At 47.7% G+C, this 19647-nt stretch overlaps 1 protein-coding gene across 1 annotated transcript; it reads left to right on the forward strand.

Moving 5' to 3' along the window:
* Window positions 1-613: 613 nt before the first annotated feature.
* Window positions 614-14780, forward strand: cd109 (CD109 molecule). Its single transcript, XM_053444799.1, has 33 exons — window positions 614-684; window positions 2539-2699; window positions 2848-2876; window positions 3067-3303; window positions 3433-3558; window positions 4105-4144; window positions 4234-4315; window positions 4402-4495; window positions 4794-4929; window positions 5171-5280; window positions 5389-5712; window positions 5798-5899; window positions 6004-6066; window positions 6268-6441; window positions 6906-7058; window positions 7615-7704; window positions 7866-7935; window positions 8022-8130; window positions 8252-8369; window positions 8476-8589; window positions 9197-9415; window positions 10238-10379; window positions 10964-11140; window positions 11223-11304; window positions 11392-11620; window positions 11993-12164; window positions 12456-12646; window positions 12990-13142; window positions 13661-13726; window positions 13830-13966; window positions 14055-14211; window positions 14294-14396; window positions 14587-14780. Exons 1-33 carry the CDS (start codon window positions 614-616, stop codon window positions 14778-14780), a joined length of 4425 nt encoding a protein of 1474 aa, XP_053300774.1.
* The last annotated feature ends 4867 nt before the right edge of the window (window positions 14781-19647 follow it).

The raw sequence follows: 19647 nt of genomic DNA on the forward strand, positions 1-19647 counted from the left end.
TTTTAATCTGTCACCTGTACAAACATGAACTGCATATCAGAGGGCCAACAGACTTGAATCATGGGAGGTTTGTTTTCACCATCATCTTCATCAATATTCTTCTTTTGAGACTTTGGAGCTGTTTGTAAATCTTAAGAATACAACAGGGCTCTCGTCCATTCACTCCACTTCATGCACCTCACTGCTGCCATGAATACTTTCAGGTCTCTTATGTTCCAATGAAACCTCAGCTGAACTGACACTCACTGACCTGGGAAGCTAGGGGCCCTCAGGGGTCGGGGCCCCTTGGGAGGTCATGTACTTTTCATGTTCTCATGAGGTTAAAGGTTCCTGTGACTGTTTGAGGAGCAGCAGCCGAACCCGATGACAGCCGGAGATTCACAAACCGTCTTTATTCTGACTCATCACAAATCACATGTCTGGGACATTTACCTCAAACAATCGACCTCGGCTCCAGAAGGAATCCTCCCCCAGGGGAATCCAGGTAAACTGACCCAGGCTCAGTGACTCAGGTGCGGGGGTGTGGTCGCTGCCTGTAGGTGTGAAGGATGTCGCTGACTTCGTCCACTTCACCTTCAGACTCGGTGGAGCAGGTGCAGGTTGGTCCATCCAGATGGAGCGTCTCCAGGTGCTGGGATTCTTCAGCCTCTTCATCCTCCACGCTGCCCAGAGCTCCTCAAACAGGTAGACACACACCTCACACACGTGTTGTTGATTTCACACAAATGATCCCACAAATAAATGAATGTTGAGAAAAATAGTTTGTGGTGTTAAATATGTTTAAGGAAAGTATTTATCACCCTGAGGCAAATTCTCATTCTTGATTTTAAACCTCTAATCCTGTTAGACAAATATATTCAAAAAAAATTCACATTTTTCCTAATTCAATATTAAATGATCAAAATTGAAAAATAACACAAATCATTTGAAATATCACAAAGTCTATTCTTATCAGCACCAATTACTAAAATAAAAGACATTTTAATTAGATCATGACTTCATCGAAGTAGTAATGTTTTATTTTTCTTTCTTTTATCATTTTCTCTTGCTTCACACATCTCGATGAATTTTTATTTAAGATGAAAGATTTTCTTAATATTCAACATCACAAAAAAGTGAGAACAAATCTGTTAACAAACATAAAAAACGTGTTTCCATCTTGGTTCCTAATGAAGGAATCTCACAAGTATTCAGTTTTAACTTTAAAAAAAGGCTCAGTCATTTCCAGAAACACCTATTGACTGTGATTTTTGTTAAATGTTTCTTAAATATGACGAAATATTAATCCACAGTGGGTGTTTATGAGTCAGATATGACCACAGACAACGCCTAAAACAGGAAAACTGGTTTTTCGGGCAGTTGGAGTGCTGAATCCATCAGCACTCTCCAGACCTGCTTTGAAACAACAGATTGGCAGATGTTCTGTGTTGCAGCTGATGGGGACATTAACGAATACACAGATACTGTCTCTTCATATATCTCCAAATGCAGAGATGATGTTGTCCCTAGGGTCAGTGTCAGGACTTTCCCAAACCAAAAGCCCTGGGTAAATGTCCGTACTAAGCTCAGAGCACGGTCCTCTGCCCATAAATCTGGTGACCCGGAGGCGTTGAGGAAGTCCAGATGTGACCTGCGGGGGGGGGCCATCAGAGAGGGTAAAAGAGACTTCATGGACAAGCTGGAATCCAACTACCTCAGCTCTGACCCCCGGCGCTTGTGGGGTGGCCTGCGACACATCACTGGCTACAAAGGGAGAAGTAGCAGTGATGATCAGCATGCTGCCTCCTACCTGATGACCTCAACACCTTCTACGCACGGTTTGAGGCAACCAACATCCTTCCATCCACGAGACTGCACTCTGTCCCTGAACGTGGCTGACGTGAGGCGAGAGCTTCAAAGAGTGAAGCCTCGAAAGTCATCTGGGCCCGATGAGGGGGTGCACCGACCAGCTAGCGGAGGTCTTCACCTCCATATTCAACCTCTCCCTACAACTGTCAACAGTCCCCACCTGCTTCAAGCAGGCCACTATCATCCCCATACCTAAGAAACCAACCATCACCTGCTTAAACGACTACCGCCCTGTAGCACTGACCTCCTCCATCATGAAGTGCTTCGAGCGGCTGGTCAACACCCACATCTGCTCCACCCTTCCTGACGCCCTTGACCCCTCCCAGTTTGCACACCGCCCCAACCGATCGACGGACGACAATAAACTTTCATTTGATTTGATTTGATGAGACATCATCAGACTTGCCCTCAAACTAAAATGTCCTAAAATAGTGCAGAGTAAAGATTATTCAGAATATTCAGATTAGACAGATTATTTTTACCAAACATTTGTCTCCTGAGTTTCCTCGTGTCCGAGTCTCTCCACTTCGCCGTTGTCACTGAAATAAAAAATGACAATGTTTTTAAAATGTATCAGTTGAAATGTTTGTGACTTTTTAACCGTTTTAAGCTACAAAAGTATTTGATAAAGTCTTCAGAGTTCTCAAAGTTCCGTGTTCATGTGTCAAACTGGTTTGTGTGTCTTGTCAGCTCTCAGCCCGTCTACCTGCTGCTGGTTCCCAGGACCCTTCGCTCCGGAGTCCCAGTGTCTCTGAGCGTCTCCGTCCTCAGCGAGGCCGAGGTCCTGGTGTCTGCTCACATCCTCCATGGAGACCAGACGCTGTCCTCGGCGTCCACCACTGTGGGAGGAGGTCAGTGATCACCAGACTGGGAAGATAGTGGTTTATGAATGTGTGGATGGGTACCTCACTGGTCCTCTGCTGCTCTGAGATCTGTTTGGTTTCTCATTGGGATTGAAACTGTCACAGTAAAATGATTTAACGTCTGTTTCTTTTGAAGGTTCAACTCAGCTGCTGACGATGCCTCCAGTGAGTTGATACAACTTCCCTTCAGATTTCACTTTCTATATTTCTAACTTTGCTTTTAGTTATCAATTTTCTATATGATTCTCATTCTGCATGAATCTAAGATTTATAAGATATAGGAGAGGTTCAGGAAACTGTCTGTAGCTTTTCTCCACTGTGATGACCGTTTGTTTCCTGTGTCCCGTCCCGTCAGATCCTCAAGAGCGACTCCAGCTCCATGATCCCCTACATCCTGGAGGTCAAAGGTCACGTGGGGACCCTCCAATATTTCTTCAACTCAACAGTGCTGCGCTTTGACTCCAGAAGCGTCTCCAGCTTCATCCAGACGGACAAACGGAACTACCTGCCCAGGCAGGCGGTGAAGATCCGAGTGGTTTCCATCTATCCTGATGGGAAACCGTGCGTCAGCTCGGTGGACGTCACAGTCTCAGTGAGTCCGACGTCAGAGTGTTCACCAGAAATCACTGCGTCTCGAAGTGTCGCCATGTCCCCTCAGGACCGATTTATTGTATCACAAAAATGCTAATTTAATTTTCTGTCCCTGTCCTTTCTGATCCAGGATCCGAGGGGAAACCTGCTCAGACAGTGGTTGTCCATGGACGGCGTCCTCGGCGTCGTGTCCACAGAGTTCCAGCTCTCTGAGAACCCTCCTCTGGGAGAATGGACCATCGGAGCCACAGTCGATGTGAGTGTGTGAGATGATCCTCACCAGGGTTTCATGAAGCTCTGTCAAGTCTGAGACCACAGAGGAACTCTCACGAGGAGAGAGCGACCTGCAGAGCATCCTGGTTCTTCTCTTGTTACCAGATTCTTTAACTTGAAGTTGAAGTTTGAGTTTAGTTTGTTTTCAGATAAAACAGGTGATTTATTGAAGATTTGAAACTTGGAATTCATAATTTGTTGATTAAATTGGATTTACTGGATGAGTCATTGGACTCCACTGTAGTTGGTTGTTTCATCTGAGAGGTTTCAGTTCCTCAACCCTTTAGATTCACCGTCACTAACCTGCTCTCCTTTGAAACGTGACTTCAGATTTTACAGCCCTGAGGTCAGATGTGAAAAAACTGAAGCTAGAGGTAGAAATGATCTTTTCTGTTTTATCTCATAAACTGAATGATGGGCCTGAAGTTAGATTTCCTCAGCGTGGGGAAACTCTGGAGCCTTTAAAGTGTGAGAAGGTTTCCTGAGGATGTCAAGTGTTTAATCAAGTGTTGAATTGTTTGATTGACAGGGTGTTTCAAGCAAGAAGAAAATCACCGTGGCTTATTATGGTCTGTACACTTTCACACATCTACAGGCCTCTTTTGGTTTTGCTATGAAAGCTGTATTCTGATCCTGAACGTCCTGTGTCTGTTTGCAGTTCTGCCAAAGTTCGAGGTGAAGCTGGACGTCCCACAGGTCGTCCTTCAGAACGAGTCTCTGTCCGGCTCCGTCACTGCAGAGTGAGGACCTGGTCTCATCAGGGACGTTCGATTCCTTCATCAACTCGTCTGTATTCTCATGATCTCATTTCATATCGTGTCCTCAGGTACATGTACGGGAAACCTGTCCAAGGACGCATGTCTCTCACCTTCTTCCACCACTTCCTTGGGGGTGTAGACACGTACAATCAAAGTGGAGAGGTATGATATTTATAGATTTGTATATTAAATATTCATCTGACAACGAAATTGAATTTATAATCAAGACTCACTGAATAAACCCAACATGCAGAGTTCTTTAAAACTAATTTAATATTTACAGTTTTCAGAGCTGAAAACAAAACGCATCACTTAATTTGATATATGTGAACTTGTCGCTGGTTATTGGAGGATTTAAATATGTATATTTAAATATAAAAATACTTCTGAGCACATCAGCTCAACATCTGGTACCTGGAGGTTAGTGAGCATGAAAACCTTCCTGGTTGAATCTCTTCAGATTGAGGGCACAGAGGAGTTCAGCTTCTCTCTCCCCGGCTGGAGGAGCAGACCAGCTATGGAGATGGTTTTTTATGAAGGATTCATGAAGGAGCAGTTTCTCACCGTCGTGGTGAACGTGACAGAACATCTCACAGGTAAATCTTTTTACTTCCACACCAGAAACACAGACTTCCCAGAATTTTTCTTAAGCAAATTGCTCCACAATAACTTATCATTGATGATCTGAATCTGTATTTCTGGAGTTTGTTCTGTTCTCGGGGATCTGGTGATTCTTGTCATGTGACGCATCATGAATTCATGTTTGGTTTTGAAGTGTCCACCGATTTGACAGATTCTGTGTTTTATTGAATATTGTTTTGTCCTCCTGTCTTTCAGGTCTCACCTATAACACTTCGGCCATTGTGTCTCTGGCAAAACACAAATATAAACTTTCCTTTCACGGCTATTCCAAAACGTTGAAGCCCTCATTAACGTTCACTGCCATGGTAAGGATCAATAATCTCTCCTGACCCGTGATATTGATTTTACAAACTGTTTTAAATCATAACATTTTAAGCATATTCCCAGTAGCTGACGATTTCTTCACGTTGCAGCTGAAGATATCAACATACAACGACCAGCCGCTGTCCCCGGAGGATCGGAGGAACCTGGTTCAGGTGTCGGTGCTGCAGAGGGAGCAGAGTCCGTGGAACTGGAAAATGGACGAGAGGTTAGAGATGAGGCCTCGAGCGTTGAACCTGTCGGGTCCTCAGATCCGAGAGGAGATGTTAGAGATGAGGCCTCGAGCGATGAACCTTTCGGGTCCTCGGATCCCAGAGGAGATGCCACCTAAAGAAATGGAGTTTCCAGTTCCTGCAGATGGAATCATCCCGCTCCACGTCCTGGTCCTGAATGAAACTGAAACACTCACGATTGTTGTGAGGGACAAACGCAGCTTTAATGTCCGCCACAGAGATGCAGGACTTTTCTATGAAATCATTTCATGTGTTCCTTTGTTTTCAGGCGTCTTTTGTGGACGACTACAGAATTCTGCAGCTCTACAGGAGCTACACGTCCCCCAGTCACACGTACCTGCAGATCCAGAAACCCTCCAGCGCTGCAGAGGTGAACACTCGAGTCACATGATTCATCTGGTTTGTGAGAAGTGAAGAATAAACGTTTCCTCTTGTTTGTGAGAAGTGAAGAATAAACGTTTCCTCCTCTTTCAGGTCGGTTCTCCCGTCCATCTGCACATCGAGCAGAACTTTCCAACAACGGAGATTCAATACATCGTGAGAAACTTTTTATTTAAGTGCGACTAAGAATTTAATTTAATGTATCTGTTTTTATATTTTCAAAAGCCATATAGTTTTGTTCTGCTCTTTGTTTTCTTTATGTTAAACTATTATACGCAGTAGACAGTTTTAAACCTCAGATGTCCGTCTATACATCGGACCACTCTGAGTGATTCTTTCCACCTGTGTCCCGTGCAGGTGATGTCCAGGGGTCAGGTGGTCTCTACAGGTCAGGGCTCGGGTGACCTGACGCTGACCCCTGAGACCTCCTGGGCTCCTCTGGCCTGTGTCCTCGTCTTCTGTGTCCGTCCTGACGGGGAGATCGTCAACGATGTGCTGCAGCTGCCAATCAAACCAGCTCTACACAACCAGGTGAGGTGTCACTGGAATGAAAGAGAGGTTTCAGGTCAGAGTGGGAATCTGAGAATGTTATGGAAGTGGAAACACCGGTGAACTGAAGGTGACACTTGAGAACTGGAGCTTCATTATATCTGGACTTAAACTTTGAACCTCAACTAGTTTCCAGAGCTTCAGGAGGAAAGAGCTGAAAACCACTGAAGGGAAACTTTTACTTTGAGGTTCTACAGTCGCTATTTGTCGAAGGATAAACTCTAAATTAAACGGCTGCTGAAAAACCGAGGAAATTCGTCTAATTCGGATTTTCAAAATAAAGTCCACTACTCCAAACCAGCTCCATTGAGCATTGTTGCTTCTTGATTCAATATAAACAGAAGAGTAGCTCCAGGTCCCAGTTCACATGAAGCCATTTGAACTGGTTTGATATCTACCAGCCGGTGTGTGAAGGTATCTGATGATGTCACCGATGTGGTGGGCAGGTCTCTCTGAGCTGGAGCCAGGCGGTGACGCAGCCCGGGGGTGAGGTCACACTCCGGGTGGGGGTGGCGGAGCCCGGCTCGCTGGTCGGGATCCTGGTGGTGGACAAGGCCACGCGGGGGGGGGGATCCGACAACGACATCACCAAGACGAGGGTGAGAACCACAGGCTGTGCACTTTACAGTTTTATTATGAAATCTATTGACTCATCAATCTTCAGTGCAGATGAACCAGGTTTCTGACTTCACTCCTCATCAGACTATAACACAAACTATGACTGTTTATTGTACAACTGTACAACATGAGTTGATTGATAGAAATTAAAAACATTGAATTTAGTCTTGGATGATTTGAACTGAACCAAATCTGCAGAATATCAAAAACACTAATAACCGATAACACAATAAGAGTGTTAACACAATGACAGTGCTGGTGACTTGTCGACTGGTTTTAAAGACGTGTGTAGCTCATGTAACACTTAGTTTACAAAGGTCCATCGTGTGGTTTCTGCAGGTTTGTCTCACTTTACTATTTTCAAACAGTCTCTAGATGCTTCACACCCATATCGCTCCTGTAGTATGAAACCCAATCCACCGACCCAGTATCCCTTCTGACCCAGAGCCCCGGTCAGACTGGTCCCTCACAATACCAGTCCCCTGTGTGTGTCTGTGTGTGTCTGCTGGAACAATGAGGATGTTGTTGCTCTCACAGGTGATGGAGCAGATGAGGGAGTTCAGCGTTTCCCCGGCTGACGCCTTCTCTGACAGGTGGACAATGGGAGATCCGGCCTCTGTCCTCAAGGTGGGTCCTGATTGGAGGAGGTGCACAAGCTGACATGGGGAGTGGAACTGCCGGTGGAAATCATATTCAGTTTCAAAAAGAAAGGATTTATTATAAATTCTCTCCCCTGAAAAATAAATTTCAGGGGCGTCTGTGGTGAAATGTTTCTCGTCTCTGCTCAGGTTTGTGATTTCATGGCTCTGACCGACGCCAGTTTACACAAGATGAAAAGTCCACCTCGGCCCATGTTTCGTAAGTTTTAAAATGAATGTTACTTAAATATCACAACTGTGACGACTTTGTGAAGCTAATAGAACTGATGCTCCTCTTCTCCACAGCAGGGGAGGGAATGTTCATGTCCCAGAACGAGGATCCAGAGATGCAGCCGGATCCACGAGAGCGCCTCAGCTTCCCAGAGACCTGGATGTGGCTGGACACCAACGTGAGGTGGGTCCCTGGAGTCCTCTGTCTGAGCAGCTTCTCTTAGACATCATGTACAGAGACTTGTGTTTAGACATTTTATTATATGAACATTACAAACTGAGGACGTTTCATTCTTCTTCTCCAGTGACTCGGTCACAAAGGAGCTGAGGGTCACTGCACCAGACAGCATCACCACCTGGGTCGCCACCGCCTTCGTCATGTCGGAGAACCTGGGACTGGGCGTGGTCCAGGAGCCTGCCGAGGTGAGTCCATCAAAGCCCTGTGGTCGGACTTCAGTCCTGTCCCCTGTCTGTCCCTGTCCCTGGTGGTGTTGTCCTCTGAGACGGTTTCCATGTGGCCTTCCTGCAGCTCACGGTGTTCCAGAACCTCTTCCTGTCCCTGAACCTGCCGGCGTTCATCATCCGAGGAGAGGAGGTGGTGCTGGAGATCATCCTGTTCAACTACCTGCTGCAGGACCTGGAGGTCAGTGCTCGCCCCCCCCCCCCCCCCCCCCCCCCCCGCTCGGCTGGAGAAACAACCATCTGAGCTCAGGGTTAGAGACGGATTGGTTCTGACCTGTAGAACAGGAAATGATGAACAAGCCCCCGACAATGATAAACGACTCAATCCAAAGCCCAGTTTAGATTTGATAATAACATCCGTCCTGTTATGAGTGAATACATTAGAGTTCTAGTTTATTCACTTTTGAACCTTGAGTCTATTATTTCCCCTGAAGTTCAGTGGTTCTGATATCAGGTTCTGATGGTGGATCTGTGTGAGTTCCTGTGATTTAAGAAAGCAGGTCCCTGAATCCTGACGCTGGACAAACAGGACGTGTCTGATTCTATCAGAGTCAACATGTCGAGCAGCAGGAGTCTGGTTACTGGTGGAAGTCTCTGTGGATGGTCTGGTTCCAGTGGTTCCACACCTTCCTCTGTTCCCTCGGAGGAACTGATCCAAACTGAACCTCGATAAAAGACATTAAATCACGTTTTAATTTGATCTTTGGTTTCCCCAGCTCCTTTGTGTCCTCCACACTTTGTGCTCAGCTGAACCGGATCTGGGCGGATGCTCCGTCTCTTTGTTTCAGGTCACGGTCACGGTGGCGCAGAGCGACACCTTCGAGTTCGTCTTCCCGGACGTGGAGGGCCTCTCCATGCCCGGCATCCGGCGGCTGTCCATGCGGAGCCAGAGCGGGGGGGCCGTCCTCATTCCCATCAAGCCACTGGTCCTCGGGGAGATCCCAGTCTCTGTGAAGGCCAAGTCGCACGCGGCCTCAGTCTTCGTGCGCAGGACGCTGCTCGTCAAGGTGCGTGAGGAACAAGAGCTTCTTATTAACAAAGGTTTGATCCTCACGTGTCAACAGGTGGATTCTGTTCTGCTCTCAGAACATTGACACAGTTAGATTCTATACATTTAACTTTTTTGACCAGTGGAAAAGTGCTGGACTGGTGTGGAGACCCAGCACCCGGTTCAGATTCTGACTCACAATTTAGATGATATGTGGGTTTGGGTCGGGTTCTGTCACGTTGGCTGATTTTCATCTAATATTGGCTGATTTTCATCTAATATTGGCTGATTTTCATCTAATATTGGCTGATTTTCATCTAATATTAAAATATGTTTGATCAGAGGAAACGTCTCTGCTGGGCCTGGATGTGTTCAGACAGAAACATGTGACCTGTGTTGTTTCCTACATGTTTATAACGACAGGTATCCAGACCACAGCCGAGCTTCTGAAGGAAGTAAAGCTTTGTTTTTGATTGTTGGGCTGTTTCTCTATCAAGGTGATGAAGGTGCACCCCCCACCCCCAAAAGGAAAGGGGGGGGGGGGGGGGGGCGGGGGGGGATTGTCCAGAAGTTTGAGTCAAATCATGAAAACTGTGTTTGATCTTTTTCTGTCTGTGTTTGTTAAACTTGTGACCCTCCGGTCCGTGGGCCTGGTTCTGGTCCAGCATGGATCAGATCTTCTCTTATGAGCAGAAGCAGTTTCCATCAGTCAGGGTTTCAGCGTCTTGCTCAACAACACATCCCCAGTGGGAATTGAACCTTTCACGTGGTGTTGACCAGAGGAATCTAATCTGCTGACGTTTCCAGAAGCATCTCTCACCAGCTGTGTGTGTGGTTTCAGGCTGAAGGGATCGAGCAGACCTTCTCGTCCTCGCTGCTGTTGGAGGTTTCTCCGTCTCAGCCGAGCGTCTCCTCACACGTGGCCTTCAGCTTACCAGCAGATCTGGTGCCGGGCAGCCAGAGAGCTGTGGTGACGGTGATCGGTACGTAGACACAAGGGGGACAGGGAGATCTGGATCTGAGTCCAAGCAACTCATTCAAAACCCTCAAACTGAAGCAGGTCGGGCTCTACAGTCACATCCTGATGGAGGCGTGTCAGTGTGTGAACAGCTGACATCAAATTCAGCTTAAACATTTTTCAATAACATTTCATAATGATTCAACGCACATTTCAAACAGACATTTAGCAGTTAAAAACCATTTTCAAGAAAAATAAAAGAATAAAAAGAGCAGAATATAAGAGGGAACAGGAATAAATCTGTATAGCAAAATAAAATAAATTCAATGATGGTAGAACCACAATGGATAATTTAAATCTGTTTGACCTGACGCTTTCCAAACAAAATAAATCTCCACCAGCTGTGCAGAGTGTTCATAGACTCTGCTTCATTTCCAAAAGTCAAATCCCTCATGAACAGAATCTGGAATGAAACAAGAACACGAGATCGAACCTGAGACTCAAACGGGTCGAGAGCTGCAGATTCCTCCGAGCCGACCTCTCACTGCTCTGCTGCTGCTCCACCCAGACTGATCATGTTTTCTGTGATCGTTGTGTTCCTGGCTGCAGGCGACCTCCTCGGCCCCTCCCTCAGCGGCCTGGACTCTCTGATCCAGATGCCGTACGGCTGCGGTGAACAGAACATGATCAACTTGGCTCCGAGCATCTACGTGCTGCAGTACCTGAACGCCACGGGCCAGGCCGACCGGGCCACCACGGCCCGGGCCACCGGCTACATGCTGACAGGTAGGGCCCGGACCTGGAGCCAGTCCGACCTTTGACCTCTCGTCACACTAAATCTGCGTCTAACCGCTGCTGCTTCCCTCAGGCTACGAGCGGGAGCTGAGCTTCCAGAGGGAGGACGACTCCTTCAGTGCGTTCGGAGACCGCGACTCCTCCGGAAGCACCTGGTGAGTTCATCAAGTCGTTTAAACTGTTGAATTCAAAATGTGGACAGGAAACCAGCGGTGACGAAGGGGGCGTGTTCTCGTCCTCAGGCTGAGCGCTCTGGTGCTGAGGTGCTTCCTGCAGGCGCGCTCCTTCATCCCCATCGACCAGCACGTGCTGCAGGGGACCGCCACCTGGCTTGTGGCCCAGCAGGGGGCCGACGGGAGCTTCCTGGAGGTCGGCCGGGTCATCAACACCGAGCTCCAGGGAGGACAGGACAGTCCCGTGTCCCTCACTGCGTACGTCCTCATCGCGCTGCTGGAGGACGACAGCTTCAAGGTCCGAGTCCTTCAGCGTCTTCTGATGGCTTCTTGTGTGGGAGGGGAATTCATTAGAACTTAGAAACTTTAGAAAGGTTTTAAAATGAGCTTTTTGTCTTTTAACCTTTTCAGCACCGATCTCTCTACAGAGAAGGAAACTTAAATATTAGCAGCCTCGGTCTTTGAGCTCAGTTTGAGGAACAATCGTCCTGTTGTGATTTTAATCTTTGATTCATCTCGTCTGTTTCTCCACGGTGATCAATAAAGTTTGATCATAGTTTCCAGCCTGTCAAAACACATGAGTGGAAGTTGAACAAACCGAAGTGACCTTTAAAAAAGAATAATCCTCATAACCCTGCTCTCCGGTGTGTCCCTGCTCTCCTTCTGCCAGGCTCAGTTCAGGACCCAGGTGTCCTCAGCGTTGATGTACCTGGAGACTCGTCTGTCTCTGGGCGTCTCCAGCAGCTACAGCCTCAGTCTGCTCGGCTACGCTCTGGCTCTGTCCGGCAGCGCCAGCGCCGCCACGGCTGTCAGCCAGCTGATTGGACGAGCCCAGATGACCGGTACGACCTTTTGAGTTTTATGAAGACTGAAGCTCTCACATGTTCTCTGTCATGTATGGAGGGATGGGGGGAACTGAACTTTTAAACCTGCGGCTGCAGCCGGGATGCCATTAGCTTAGCATAAAGACTGTAAGTGGATGGAAATGGCTAGCCTGGCTCTATGCAGAGTTTCAGTTCATCTAAATCTCTATTATATTGTTAATTCTGTAAACAAACACTTTCTCAGTCTCTGAAAGTGTCAGTGACCGAGCTTTGGATCAGAATGTGACGTGTCCCTCTCTCTGTGGACAGACGGCGTCCCGGCCTGGTCCTCCCCGGACGCCGGCCTGTCGGCCTCGTGGCAGCCGCGCTGTGCAGACATCGAGATGTCGGCCTATCTGCTGCTGACTCTGCACAGACTGGGTCGCATGGAGGAGGGCGTCGGCCTCCTCAAGTGGCTCAGTCGCCAGCGGAACCACCGCGGAGGATTCGGAAGCACTCAGGTCTGAGACATGATTACTGACCTACAGGAAAGATCTGGTGACTTATAGGTCAAAGGTCAGGGTGACGTGTGGATCAGATGTGCTGAGGTCGTTGCTTTTAGCTCGAGCACCTGTCAGTTCATTTCTTTTTCAATTCAAATTAATCTTAAAGTAAAAAAATAAACTTATATCAGCAGACTCCAGTAAACCTGAAGGATGAAAGATGAATCTAATAATTACTTTCAGGTGCCAAATGCAAATTAACTTTATTTATTGTATAATATAAATCTATTTACTCGGTGGTGTTTTTCTGCTGCTCTATAAGTGAATGAATCCTCTGATGTCTCTTCTTCTCGTCCCTCAGGACACGATCGTCGCCCTCCAGGCCTTGTCCACGGTCGCAGCGTCCATCGGCTCGCACCACTTCGACCTCAACGTCCAAGTGACCTCGGAGTCGACCGCCGTGGCCTCGTTCCACATCCACCAGAGCAACTACATGCTGCTGCAGAGTCAGCAGGTACACAAGGTCGAGTCCGGTCGCACTGAGCCGGTTAAACACTGGACACTTTCCCAAGTGGACAAGAGAAGCCGGGGTTCGAACCACCGACTTTTTGATTGGTCGACAACTAGAGCCACATTTGGCCTTGCTCAGAAAACATACATTGTGTCCAGAGGGGGGCGCCAGACAAAGAGAAGAGGTTGTTCCTCCAAAATGTTGAATCAATACAAATCGACTGCTGATGTTTCTCTTCATTTGACCATAAACTCTAAACTGTCTTTCAAGAGAAAATAAAGTTTAAAGCTCATTGTCATTGATCAGGACTTTTAATATGATCATAGCTCAATAGAACCAGATGAGGTCAAACACAAGTCGTCTCTATCACCTGCTGCAAATTATATTAAACTGGTTTTACTTTTATTTAAAGTCTCAGTTAACAAAATTCTCCATTTAACGTTTAAACCAGATTATCATCTTGAAACTCTGTTAACTTTAAGATAACGTTAAGAACTGACTGGTGTCTCCTGTGATTCCAGGTGCAGCCACAGGGGGAGCTGCTGCTGAACGTTACGGCTGAGGGGCGGGGCCTGGCTCTGTTTCAGGTACAGAGACAAACTTTTTATCTTTTCTCTTTAAGCTTTACACTTTTCCAACTCTTATTGTATAAAGTTCTAAATGGTACCACTTCCTGTGTCGTCCCCTCAGCTCACCGTGTTCTACAACATCAGGAGCGAGAAGCTGATGAGGAGGAGACGGGAGGTGGACGTGCACGAGGCCTTTCACCTCCTCACGGATCTGAGGGACCTGGACGCGACCTCCTCACACCTGGAAGTCTGCAGCAGGTATTTGAAAACAAGAGATGTGAGTGAAACGAATCGTCCACGAGGGAGAATCAGCCGTTGAGTGTTTGTGGCTCCGCCCCCTCTGCAGCCTGTCGGAGCATCACGGTCTGAATGCGACGGGCATGGCCATCCTGGAGGTGGCGCTGCTGAGCGGCTTCACCGTGGCACCGGGCGCCATCCAGACGGACGAGGTCATCAAGGCGGTGGAGATGCAGCCGGGGAAGGTCATCTTGTACCTGGACTCTGTACGTGTCAACACACAACACACTCTACCACCGACTCACTGTTACACACTACACACAAGTTAGAATGTTGACGTGTTTCCAGGTGACCACGGACGAGATGTGTGTTCGGATTCCGATGGACCTGGAATTTAAAGTCGCCAAAGTGCAGGAGGCGACTGTTTCCCTCTACGATTATTATGAACCAAGTAAGAACCAGTTCAAAGTTTTCATCTGTGGATAAACATCTAGATAACAATCAGTTCGGTGTAGATCCGTCCCTGCTCGAGTTATTTTGTATAGACACACAGACACACACACAGACACACACTAAGGTGCAGAGGCTAGTCAGTGTAAACAAAGGCCTGAAGAGTTAATTCTGAACGGTGACTCTTCCAGGACGGAGGACGGTGAGGACCTACATGTCTGAGAAGAGGAACTCCATGTCCTCCTGCTCCTTCTGTGGGGACGACTGCAGCGAGTGTCGAGCGGACCATCGTCCTGAAGTCAGTTCCTCATCGAGCAGCAGGAGCAACTTCCTCCTGCTCTTCATCCCAGCGGCTCGGCTCCTCCTCTTCCTCCTCAACCTGTAAACAGTCAGAGTTCAGGATGAGATGTTAAAATGTGTCGGGCTCAACATCTACCAGTGATCACATGTGACCTGACTTGTTATTCTCCCTTTACTCAAACGTGTTCTTAGTTGGTTTCCATATTCAAACTCATCACATGAAATATATTTGCATTATGTTAGAAGTGGGTGTGGCTTCTACAAGTCTCCAGGTTTTAATCAGGTGTCCCTGTGTATTTTTAAATTGCTAAATATTTGTCAATTCAAATAAAGTAATTCTTTAAGATTTTAATTTGTCTCGTTTCCTTTAAAACACTTTCACCTGTTTCACTCGACCAGTGTTCACTTGTTCTATCGTTCTGGATCTTTGTCTAGTTCCATTCATCGGTACAAACCCACCTGTAGGGGGAGCCAGAGGACACAGCGTCACTTTAACGCTCAAGGCTTCTTTAGTTCGAGCTGCTCAGTTCATCGGATCCTCTGCTCGCTGCTGCCCCTAGATGGAGACTGTCTGAGATCCTGAGGAACTGAACTGGTCACAGCCGGAAAGTGACTGCACCATAACAACCTACTCAAGTCATTTCCCTGGGGGGGGGGGGGGGGGGGGGGGGGTCCTGGCCCCCGAGAACCAGCTGGGACGGAGCCAAAGTCGAAGGTCAGTCTGCAGCGAACAATCAATTTGAAATATTTACTCTGTGGACTTCAGGTCTCTTGAATCCGACTGTGGCCGTGAGGAGAAAAGTGTCCAAACACGAGTGGAGGCGCGAGCGGCACATGAAGGTCGCTCGTTAATCTCTCCTCTGGAGCAGCTCGGCTGCCTGATGCTGCAGCAGCTCCATAAATCCCTGCGACAAAGTGATGGAAGCATAAACGTTAACGACGCTGCGTCATAACTTCAAAGATCTTGCGATGATGGACAGCTTGAACTCTCAAAACAGCCGAGGATATCCGACCCACATGTGGAGGGGGGCCCAGGGGGGGTCCATGCCCCGACCCTCTGGCTTTTATGGCCTCACACGCTCGGCCTCCTTACCGCTGACCTGAGGTCACTGAGCCAGGTCACCTCTGAGGAGACGTGCACACAGTGCTTGATTCAGAATATCAGATAGAAAAGACCTGAGCAGAGTGAGGGAGTGGAGGTCCCGCCCACGCAGGCCCACCTCCAATCACGAGTCAGTCTCAGCTGTCAATCATGACGTCTAAGCTATTTATATATAATTAAATAACTAATTAAAACCAAACTAATTAGGAAACATGACAACTCTCAGTGTGATAAGAACTGAGCAGAAACAATATTTCTGACTTGCTCTTTGATTTATTTTCTATGATTTGGTCGATGTCCCATCTGCTAACATGGAGTAGACAGGTTCATGGTCTGTACCGCGGCCAGCCACCAGGGGGAATCTAACAGCCGTCATGTCGTCCATCTTTATCTACATCCTGTGAAAGTCGGTCCAAGATGGAGAACTCTGAGTTTCACTGGAGGACGAGTTGTGTTACATCAGTGTGGGACAGATTGAAACCTGGTGTTGGATGTGTGCTCATCACTCAGGCCTCAGTGTGTATCGGATCTGTCTGAATGTAAACACCAGCTCAGCAGCTCCAACCAGCTCCTCACCCCCCCCCCCCCCCCAGCGTCATCTGTCAGCGAGCAGGTCCGAGCCACGTGCACGTTCCCTCAACACGTGCACTGCAGACCACGCTGCTTCTCATGGACATCAAACAAGAAGGTCACAGCTCCAGAGCCGGTGCTACCACATCTCAAGATCACGCTGTGGACCATGGACCGGAATCATCTGGGCTCCATCAGCCTCTGGACCTGAGAAGATGTTTTCTGTTGGAGTCAAATCTGAGGATTCACTGAGAGGAAGGAGAAGACCACAAAGAAGAACGACTGGAACTTTCACTGAGCACGTGACTTCTGTTAGTGTCTTCTGGTTAAAATCTGAATATTGGTCTCTTGTAAACACAGTGACTCGTATCAGTCATTTTCTTCAGTGTTTCAGGTTATTAATAACAGAAAATCTCATTTGTTTGAGCTGCTTGTTTTGGCTTCAGATGGAAATGAGTCTAACTGACATGTTTACAGAGTAATAAAGGAAAAAGTTGCTCTTTTAAAAAATACGTATATTTGTCACCATGAGTAAGTTTCCTCTTACTCTTTGAGAAAGTGATATTATTTCAGATCTGATTTAGTCTCATTCTAACATCTTCATATGCAGGTGAAGTTCTGAACCTGACCACTAGATGGCAGGTTTGCTTCAGGATGAAACGGGGATGAACTTTTCAAGGAGCAACTTTCCATGACACCAGGGAAACGACGGGAAGTTCTTTATGGAGCTTTTCAGCTGGGCTGCGTAAACTGAGGCTGTGTGCGGGTCGAGTCTCCGGCTGCTAATGGGAGGCAGATGGACCAGGCCGCACGCTAATGAGGCAGATCTGGAATCAGTGCAGGTTTCACACGTGCAGGCCGAGGGGGGGGGGGGGGCGACTGTATATTTGACTCTGTCGCTGTCAAACAGAGACGAGGGATGAGATAGAGGATCATGTTTCATGCTCGTGCAGGAGGGTCAAAGGTCAGGACTCAGCTCGTGAGCACTGAGTCATCACAGGAGAAGAGAAGGTTTCACTTCACTGTGAACTGAGCTGCTGCTCCACAGACAACATGCAGCTCGGACCTGAAGGCCGAGCTCCATGAAGCCCCCCCCAGACGAGGAGTTCACAGCTCAGCAACTCCACACGTCTGAAAGATTGTGTGTTTGTGTTGTTAGAGAAGACCACACACACACACACGCACACACACTTTAATCTTTCCTCAACGTCAAAGTGATGTAAGAGTTCTAAAATATTCGAATAATGCAGAGGTCACTGCACACCAAATTTAATTGTGAACCTTGGACTGAAAAGTGAAATTCAATGTTTACTTAAATATATTTGTGACATGTTGGATTCATGAACCACATATCAGCACATTAACAGAAAGATAATCCTGTCACACATTTTTTAAAGTCTCATCCACTTTATCTCCAGCAGTAAAAAGCTATGAGTGTGTGTGTGTGTGTGTTGGGGGGGGCAGCACCACGCCCTTCACTCTGTTATATAACCTCCACCAGTGTTCAGTGTGAAGCAATGTCTATAAACCTTTAGTGTGTTTGAGGAAACATGACTTAACACATGCGTTATTAAAATGAAACTAAAATATTAATATTTGTGACCAGATCAGAGAAAACATTAAAACAAGTTTAATGCACGTTACTAAAAACATAAACAGCCTGAATATGCAAGAAGGAGTCGAGGTGTCGGACCTGGATCTCACCGGGATGGGAACCGGACCTGGATCTCACCGGGTTGAACCGGACCTGGATCTCACCGGGATGGGAATCGGACCTGGATCTCACCGGGTTGAATCGGACCTGGATCTCACCGGGATGGGAACCGGACCTGGATCTCACCGGGATGGGAATTGGACCTGGATCTCACCGGGATGGGAATTGGACCTGGATCTCACCGGGATGGGAATCGGACCTGGATCTCACCGGGATGGGAATCGGACCTGGATCTCACCGGGTTGAATCGGACCTGGATCTCACCGGGATGGGAATTGGACCTGGATCTCACCGGGATGGGAACCGGACCTGGATCTCACCGGGATGGGAATTGGACCTGGATCTCACCGGGATGGGAATTGGACCTGGATCTCACCGGGATGGGAACCGGACCTGGATCTCACCGGGATGGGAACCGGACCTGGATCTCACCGGGATGGGAACCGGACCCTGAACAAACTGAAGTGGACGAGCTTCTAGAGCAAAGTGTTTTCTCATTGATTGGACAGAGTTCTGGAGACGTCCTCCTGTCTGCTGGACGTCTCACTGGTTCCATGGAGCTGGAAGCAGCCGGTTGGATCAGCTCTGGACGACGGAGCTGCTGCTGCTCTTCTCTGGTGGAACTCAGGAGGAAAGATCTGAAAGCTTTTGCTCCTCTTGGCTCTGAAAGTGTGAACATCGCAGCCAGTGAGACCAGTGAGACCAGTGAGACCAGTGAGACCAGTGGGTCCAGACGACTCTGTCCAGCGTCCTCAGCCTCAGTCTGTAGGTTCTCAGTGTCAAATGGAGGCCGAGGAGACGACCTGCTGGATTATGAGAAACCAGAGGAGCTGCAGCAATGGACAGTATTCATTGATTCATTTTACAGTAATAACCCTTGAACTGATGTTGAGTGGAATATGTCTCCTTTAAATATAACGGCTTATTTTTTAAACCTTGGCAACTGAGGGAGATGAAAACCTCCTGGATCCTGATCTTAGTTTATCTTGACGTTTATCCTTTGAAACCTGAGAATGAAAATCTGCTCTTGACCTTTTGACCTTTTGAAAACAGCAGCTGACCAGACGATACCCCCCCCCCCCCTCCCCGGCTCTGTGCAGAAGCTGCTCTGGAGCTTTCAGTCTTTTTATTCTGCTAACACCTTGTGTTGAGCTGAGAAGCTGAGCTCAGAGTTTCTCTTTGGATTTGAAGGTTCTTCAGCCTCCCTCTGTCCACATGGTGAATTATAACCTGCGTTATGAAGCAGTCTGATGAGCTGGAGATCAGTTTCCATTAAGGCAGAAAGAAACCAGCATGTATCATTCGTTTCCTGCAACTCCCCAGTTAAAGGACATATTTTTAGCATGAAGAGCTCTTTGTATGAAACATGTCGGACGTCTGAATGATCTCTAAACTGATGTTTGACTCAAAGTAGGAACTTGGCTGACCCTCGTGCTCACTGCAGCCGAGCAGAGGCTGTAAACACAGCAGCTTGTTACTTCAGTCCCAGTGATGTGAAGCAGGCTGCACTCGCCCTGTTCCTCCAGAGGATGAGACATGGAGCCGCTCGTGTACGTTCCTGTGTTG

The sequence above is a fragment of the Pleuronectes platessa genome, chromosome 17, assembly GCF_947347685.1.
Source record: "Pleuronectes platessa chromosome 17, fPlePla1.1, whole genome shotgun sequence".
NCBI classification, from domain to species: Eukaryota; Metazoa; Chordata; class Actinopteri; order Pleuronectiformes; family Pleuronectidae; genus Pleuronectes; species Pleuronectes platessa.